Source organism: Buteo buteo, chromosome 15, assembly GCF_964188355.1.
Source record: "Buteo buteo chromosome 15, bButBut1.hap1.1, whole genome shotgun sequence".
Lineage (NCBI taxonomy): Eukaryota > Metazoa > Chordata > Aves > Accipitriformes > Accipitridae > Buteo > Buteo buteo.
The window spans coordinates 21,868,599-21,876,428 of NC_134185.1; the positions used below are offsets into that span (position 1 = coordinate 21,868,599).

General features: G+C 58.4%; 1 protein-coding gene across 2 annotated transcripts; it reads right to left on the reverse strand.

Moving 5' to 3' along the window:
- Positions 1 to 388: 388 nt before the first annotated feature.
- Positions 389 to 7,531, reverse strand: VGLL2 (vestigial like family member 2). 2 transcript variants are annotated; one of them, XM_075046759.1, is made up of 4 exons: positions 7,338 to 7,531; positions 4,823 to 5,114; positions 2,521 to 3,030; positions 389 to 1,370 (listed from the first exon to the last, which is right to left on the reverse strand). In XM_075046759.1, exons 1-4 carry the CDS (start codon positions 7,416 to 7,418, stop codon positions 1,330 to 1,332), a joined length of 924 nt encoding a protein of 307 aa, XP_074902860.1. In that variant the 5' UTR covers positions 7,419 to 7,531; the 3' UTR covers positions 389 to 1,329. The 2 variants fall into 2 exon arrangements, with proteins under 2 accessions (XP_074902860.1, XP_074902859.1); XM_075046758.1 differs by having other exon boundaries at positions 389 to 1,532.
- Positions 7,532 to 7,830: the final 299 nt, after the last annotated feature.

Here is a 7,830-nt window from a genome sequence, read left to right on the forward strand (position 1 = left end):
AACAATGCTAACTGCTACAGTCCTCACTTCTATCAGCTTCACAAAGAAACATCTGTTATTATGGAGCAGACCCCTTACTTTAACCCATCTTACAGATACATCGTACGCTAAAATGTAGCACTGCAACAATCTTGCATTTTCTTATCTTTTGTATTTATCACTGTATTTTTTACTAAGAAAATATTTCAACTGCTAGGATTTCTATTTATCTTTAATGCAAAGTAATAAAATAACTCACTTCATCCACACGACAGGTATTTTTCCTATTTCATCCTGAAGTTTCCAGTTTGCCTCATTTCTCTTATTTAGCTTTAATTCTTCATAAAAGCACACAGGGTGAAAGAAGGAGATACCTTTAATACAGCTTTCCTACTGTTAAATAGATATCTTATTCCCTCTTTCAAAAAAACCCAAAACAAAACAACTATTAAAGTGACAAAATGACAGCAACAAGTAGACAAAGAGAAATGTTAGAGGCAGCTCAGACCTATTGTGCACCACGTGCCTTTCCTTCTAGTGTTCCTCTTAAAGGCTGTTGGGTTGAGGGCGAGCCGCTCTTCACAGGTTTCCTTCCTCCCCCTGCTTTAAGAGGGTTTTACTTTCACCAGAAATGTTCCTTGTAAAAAAAAAAAAAAACCAACAAAAAAACCCCCAACAACAACAAAAAAAACCACAACCAAACAACCGTTATATATCCAATGCAAATGTTGTGCCAAACTCTGAGAAGTGCCACCTTGGTTTTCGTCTTTCTGGGGTTTGAGCAGTTGTGCGTGGAACAGCTGCATCTCTGTAAGCCTGGGGCAGGTGGCCCCAGCCAGACACTTGCCACTCACAACCACAAAGCTGAAAAATCTGACCAGTTCCTTGATAGCCTGAAAATGTTAGCGAGTTCCAGTTTCTTCTTCTTTTACTTTTCTATAATGTAAAGTAAAAATCCAGTTCAAAAATGCTAAGTAGCTTTCCCATGTTTGCATTCGAGAAATAATTTTTACTGCCATAAAAAAATATTCACACCACTAAAAAAAAAACCCCATGATTTCCTCTGTGCCCTGTACGAAGGCCAGTGGTTTTGCATCACCATCCATGACGTCATTTGACTCTTTTAGAGTAGTCTGACTGCAGTTCTGGCTGTGGGATCTGCTTAAATAGAAGTTCAACGTCTTTGGCTCTCCTCTTGCAACGGAAGGATTTTCCTCTCCGAAATAAGTCTAAAGTACCGTCCTTGCAATGCCGGGTCCTTTTAAGTCCCGTTGTCTTTCCCCGAGCTGCCGGGCCACGGTGGGCTTGGAAAAGGGCAAGGGGGGATCTGAGAGTCTTTGAGTCAGCACATCAGCTCAGAAGGGATCCACCACAGAAGGAGTAACGGCGAGCTGCAAACCAAGATCAGAAGCTGTTACAAACTGACCCGATTTCAGCTCTGAATGCCACCATGTCTAACAGGCAGAGATCTACAGGGGAGAGCCAGGGGGAGAAGAGTGAAGGACAGCTCTAAAACCAGTATAGATCCTTGCTTTTATCCTGAGGCTGCAAACCTGAGAACGGAGAGAAGAAAAAAAAAAAAGGAAGAAGAAAAATAGGTACAGGCATTTAAGGACAGAGAAAGACAAACTGCATTTCTGCCGGCTGAGATCAGAGAATCAGTCTAAAGCATGGGCTCCCCAGAGCCCCAGGAGGCCGTGAAGCAAGGAGAAGAGCCCAAGCTAGACTGGAGACAGGCACACGTCCCTCCTGCCTAAGGTGAGGCCACCGTAAGGAGCCATCCGTGGCCGCGATAACCCAACTTCAGCACAGAGAACTGTCACCAGAGCGGGCTTTCCTTGCCTCCGCAACCACTGACTCAGGAGCTGCCACTGCTGGCTATGCCTGTGTCACCTTTCTGTCACCGCTGTGGCCTCACAGCCTTATTTCCAGGCACCCCACCAGGCACAGGGTGCCACTACCAAGGGAAAACCGTTGCCCTTCCTGCTCAGCAAATGCAACTGTGCTTTCCTCTCAAGAACTGGGAGGAAAAAGTAACTGAAGAGAGGAGGTGGTTCATGAACCTGCGCGGGGTCTAGGAATGACCTGCTCTGCTGCGCCTGTCCCCGCTCCCCGTGGAGGGAGCCAAGCGGTGACATTTGGGGCGGCTCCGTCCTGCTCCCAGCTCTTGCTGCTCAAGGCAAGAGCAGGGCCAGGGCCGGGACAAGAGTACCTCAAAGCAACCTGGACCCTCAGGGCATGTTTGTGGGTGCTAGAAATTCTAAGGGTGTTGGGGGGGGGGGTGTGATGTGTTGCCCTGTCCCGTCCTCCCTCTCCCCTTCCTCACCTGCCTGGCCTGAGAGCCCCAAGAAGGGCACCCAGGGCAGAGCTTAGGTGTCTCCCATGGGGCTCCCACCCCCGATTTATCCCCTCCCAGCGGCACCCCAACCACCCCGCCATGGGGGGGTGCTTCCCTGCTACTATGGACGGCGTGAGGGAGGCAGGGGCCAGGGACGCCGGTGGGCCGGGGGACCCGGAGGGACGTCGGGCAGCTCTTTTTACCTGTGTCCACGTTGAGGCCGAGGCTCATCTCCCCCGCCGCGTTGGGGAAGGGTCCCGGCGTCGTCCAGGCCGCGGCGGCACCCGCCTCGCTCTTGCCCAGTTCGCAGGGGGGGCTGACCGGCGTGGGGACAGAGGCGGGGGTGAGGCGGTGGGGGCGGACGGAGGCGGTGGGCACCAGGAGCGAGCCGTAGCGGGGGTCGAAGTGGGGTCCGTAGACCTCGTGCACGGCGGCGGGGCGGGGGTAAGGGGTGCTCTGCGTCCCGAGGTAAGGGTGGTGGTGGTGGTGGTGGTGGTGGTGGTGGGCATGGTGCCAGGGCTCGGGGCCGCCCTGGTGCAGGTGGCTGTGCAGGGAGGCCGGCGCGTAGGGGTCGGCGGCGGCGGCGAAGGGCAGCTCGCTGTGGGCGGCAGCTGCCAGCGGGCTGCTGAGGGTGGCTGGGACCGAGGAGGGCTGGTACGTGCTGTTCCAGAAGGACGGTGGGAAGCTGCGCTGGCTCATCGGGAAGGAGCCATCTGCGTGAAGGGAGCGGGAGAGAAAGGAAAGGCAGCAGTGAGCCCTGAGCTCCTTTCCCTAGGGCTCTGCCCCTCCCCAGATCCCCCCAAACCAGCCCTCGCATTCCCTTTATCCCCCAAACAGCTGCCAAACCCGAGAAAATTCTCCCAGCCGGTACAAATTCCTTTCCAGCTAAACATCCAACACACCTAGCCTAGGGCTTACCCATGAAACTGAAACTACTTGCTCCAGGTTTCCCTTAGTACGTGTTTGGGGAATAGGCTATTACCTAAGGTGAGGGAAACACCTCTTCTCCTCAGCAGTGGAAACTGAGTCAGAGCTATTATGCACTGCAGCAATTTCCAGGGTTGGATTTTTCTTGTTTGTTTTTTTGTAGTCATCTCCCTGTTTAAGCATTTACGCCCAGCACCTCGGAGGATGCCCGACACTGCCGGGAAAGCAGCTGCTGCCTCAGCGCGGTTTCAAAGTGGGCAGGAACAGCACGAGATGCAACTAAGGGCCAGCCTGAATTTTCTAAACATCTGAGGGCAATTCCCCATCTCTTACACCAGACTTAGGCCTGTTTCTTGGATATATTGCTAACATATTCGGGAAGCACTCTGCAGTTCTTTGGAGATTGGCAGGGCAAAGGACAAGGACTCTACATGTTCTTTGCCTGGTAAGCAACATGCGAGACGGGCTAGTGATTATTAATAGCACAGATAGACATTACACATTATTAATTGGGAATGCACACTGTTCCCCAGACAAATAAAACCATGCTTCTGATACAAGTTTGCCAGCGAGTTATGTCAGCTCTGCACCCTGGCATTACTTAGGAGAAAGGGAAGCGGTTCATGATGAGCAAAGAACTCTCCTCTCCTGCCATCAATTCCAGCACTGAATATCTTTCGCCCATGAAATATGTAAGCTACTATTTCATTCTTAGGAACTACTGACAGCAATTCATGGCGGGGCTGGGAAACAGGCTTTCAGCTGGGCGGGCAGCCCTGTGAGGGAGGGTCCCCAAAACTGCCGCAAAAGAAGTGTCTGCCCTAACGCACTGGTGGGCAGAGGGTGGAGAAGGTTATTATTCCCCTCTGCCCTGGGTACCCCTATGGGCTCGTCCTGGGTGAATTGGACGTGGCTACGGAGAATTGCTGGACGTGGCTATGGAGAATTGGACATCAGCCACGGCCTCGGCATTGCCGGCACAGGGCCGTCGCCGTGGGCAGGTCTGAAAGCCCTCATTTCAGAAATGTAGCATCCTTGTCTCTGCTCCAGCACCAACCAGGGTGGCGATACGCGTAGGGCGAGGTACAGGGACACACGCAATCTGGTTTTTAGCGGCGGGAAGCTGGTGAGGTGTTTCCCATACTTTTTTTTTGCTTTGTTCCCATGTTTGATTACCACCGCGCTAAACTTTCAGCTGCCCCGGCAGGCTCAGCAGGGGAGGCTCTTGCCACAGCCACAGTGAGGGGGTCCCCTTGTTTGGCTGCAGCCCCCACCAGGTAAATCGCCTGCGCTGTAAAGGCCATTCAGTTCCCCGGGCTGCCTCCAGAGCCGCTTCTCCTTGGGCCACCACAGCCCGGCGTGAACTGAAGGGTTTTCTTCTCTTCTTTTTTTTTTCCCCTAAAAGGCTCAATCGGCTCAGCGGAGGGGAGTAGGGAGAGGGGATGCGTGGCCGGTGGAGGGGACGAGGTGCCGGCCTGGAGTGCGGGGAGAACCCAGCCGCCCTCCGCACCCCCTCCGCACCCCTCCGCACCCCTCCGCACCCCCTCCGCACCCCTCCGCGCCCCTCCGCGCCCTCACCCCGCCAGGAGCCGGCGTTCCGCGCTGCCTTCGCGCTGCCCAGCGAGAAGCTGCTGGGCTGGCTGAGAGCCCGGCTGAAGTGCTCGTCCACCACGGCGCTGATGTCCCCCTGGAAGTAGGTGAAGAGGACGCAGCGGGAGTTGATGTACTCGGCCTCGGGGGGTCGCTCCTTCTCGGGGCTGCAGTCCTCCTCCTTGATGCTGGCCGCGGGGTGGCTGGAGAAGGAGCTGCTGGCGCCGGCGCTGCTGCCGCTCTCCGGGGCTTCTTGCATTTTGGAGTAAAAGGCGAGTTTCTGGAGGAAAGGGGGAGGGAGGGAAGGCAAGAGAGAAGATAGAAGCGGTCACGCAGCGCAGCAAAGTGCGCTGGCCCTCCCGGTGCCGGCCGGGATGCAGCACCGAGCCCGCTCCCGCCGTCTCTCCGAGAGGATGCGAAAGTTCCCTCCGCGGCTGCCCGCCGTCGTCCCCCCCCCAAGCCGTCCCCCCCACCCCCTACCTGCATTTCTGCCCCACCCCGGGGAGGCAGCGAAGGGGCTGCAGATAGGGCTGGGGGCCCGAAAGTCGGAGATGCCGACGGGGATGGAGCAGGAGAGGCTCCGGGGGGGGGGTGGGGGGCGGGCGCGGCCGGGCGGGGGGTTTACACGCACGGGTCCCCCGCACGAAGTCCCGCACAAGAAGGCATTTTGCAAGCCGGTTCCTGGGGGGGGACGGCGGCCGCCGAGGGGCTGAGATGCGGGGTGCGAGGCGGGGGGGAGGTGGTACCCCCGGTAACAGGGGGAAGGCGAGGGCGGCTCGGTCCTCGGCTCGCAAAATCTGCCCCAAAGAGTGTCCTTGTAACCCACAGCGGCGAGGAGAAAGGGGGGGGGGGGGGAAAGAAAAAAAAAAAAAAAAAAAGACTGGCAGCCTCAAATACATTTCAAGGCAAAAAAAGCATGTCCCTGGCCAGCAAGAAGCTGCAGGTATTTCCTACGAGATTATTCTGTTTTTACTGGATTCCGCCAGGTGGGAAAACAGCGGGCGTTGAGGAGTTTGCTGAATGTTTCCCATCTTTAACCGCGTTAGCGTGTCCGCAGTTGCTGGGAGTTTGCGGAGCGGGTCAGAGCCTTGGGCCAAGACACGCGAGATATTTAATAATGTCACTCCTTCGTGACGACCGCCTTTCCACTTGGCTCCCGGCTCGGCCATTGAGGTAATGATCATCCCCCCAAATAATGTCACGAAGCCGTATGCGGGGCGGGCGGGGGGGACGACGGCTGTTGGTGGTGGGGGGAAAAGGCAAGGTGGGGGAAGACATCATTTGCTATTTGTAACAGGTATTCCGGCCCCGCTGCCAGGCGCTGGAGGTGGGACACGGGCCACCACGCCGGGGGGCTGCGTGGAGCGGAGCCCCTCGCCCCGGCACCGGCGCTCCACGGCAGGGGCTGCCCCCCGCCCCGGGCCCGGGCTGCTGCTGTCTCTATCCATCCCCTCTTTCGTTATGGTGGGGGAGGACGGAATTCATTTCTGGAGGGAACGAGGGGGAGGGAAAAAAAAAAGAGAGAAACCCAGAGGGCGAAAGAGAAAGCGGCGTGCAGCAGGTGCAGCCCGGGGAAACGAGCCCGGACCCACGCGGGACGGTGCGCGTCCCGGGGCGGGCAGTTCCCCCCGCACGACGGGCTGTGCGTGGTGCCGCGAAACGTCCCCGCGGCCGGAGGGATCCTTTTCTCGAACTCCGGGGATTAATCGCTCCCCGCGATAGCCCGGGCGGAGCTGCACGCAGCGCGGTGGCTCTCGCCCACGAAGCACCCGCGGGTCTGGCAGGCGACCGCCGCCCCCGGGAGACCGCCGTGGGCCGGGGGACGGGCCGGAGTCCCGCCGCCGAGCGGTCCCCGGGAGCGGGGAGCATCCCGCACCGCAGCCTTGCCCCCCCCCCCCGCCCACCGAACCGGGGAAACCCCGCAGCCTCCCGGCGCTCTCGCCTCCCCCGCTTCCAGAGGGTGACCCCGGAGCAGCCCCTCCGAGGCGGCTGGTAAAATATCTGCCCGAAGCGGCTCTCGCAGAGGGGGGAGCGATGCCCCGGGCAGCTCTGCCTGGCGGCTCCCGGCGGGCCGGCTCCCCGCAAACCGAGCAAATCTCTGCCCCGAGCCGCCGCGCTCGGATGGAGACCGTCCCGGCAAAGGAGAAGGAAAAAAAAAAAAAAAAAAAGGAAAAAAGAAGAGAAGGGGAAAAAAGAAGACGACGACGAAAAAAAATCCCTAAAAAGGCATCGCAGGGTTAAAATCGCGCTCTCGCTCCCGAGGCAGTCCGCAGCCCGTCGGTCGCCGCCGGGGTACGTACCCTGCCGAGCCCCGCGCCAAGGTGGGATGCGGTTCTGCTCCGCTCACCATCGCAGGCTCCCAGATCTCCCCCCCACCCCCCCCCCCCCCTTTCCCCTCCCCTTCTCCTTTTCCCTTTTTCCTTTTGGTAAGGCCCCAGACGGCCATCCTCCAGACGACACCCCTCCCACCCCCTGCCTCTTCCCCGCTGCCCCCCGCCCGTACCTGGCGATAGGGGCTGTAGGCTGCCGCCAAGTAGGGCTGCGGAGGACCGTACACTTGGTACATAACATCCAAACAGCTCATGGCTGGCCGCCGCCGGCAATTCTATTTTTTTTTCCTCATCAACTCGTCTTCTGCAAAGTGGAGCAGTGCTTCGCGGGTGGGAGGTTCCCGGGGGTTAAGAGGCACCAGTCACTGGTGGGAGGAGTGAGGGGGGATGAGACCGCGCTGGGCTGAGACGACACCCCCCCCCCGCTGCCCTCCCTCCCTCCCTCCCTCCCTATAACGCGGCTCCCTCCAGCAAATGCGCCGGAGGGTCCTCCGCGACCGCCGGGGAAGTTTCAACCCGGCGGCTGGTAGGGGTGGGGGAAACCGGAGAGACCCCCCCTTCTGCAGCCGGGGCTGCCCGGGAGGTGCGGGGGGGGGAGCAGCTCCGGCACCCGGCGCCCTTCCCGACCCCGCAGGGACCCTCCGGTGGCCGCTGGGGGGGAGCCGG

What these genes read in the sequence shown, in the direction of transcription:
- VGLL2 (XM_075046758.1), bottom strand. Translation starts at nt 7,418, where the DNA reads ATGAGCTGTTTGGATGTTATGTACCAAGTGTACGGTCCTCCGCAGCCC. An exon ending in CCTACAGCCCCTATCGCCAG is followed by an intron (nt 5,115 to 7,337) that starts GTACGGGCGGGG and finishes CCTTTCCTCCAG; the next exon opens with AAACTCGCCTTTTACTCCAA. An exon ending in GAACGCCGGCTCCTGGCGGG is followed by an intron (nt 3,031 to 4,822) that starts GTGAGGGCGCGG and finishes CCCTTCACGCAG; the next exon opens with ATGGCTCCTTCCCGATGAGC.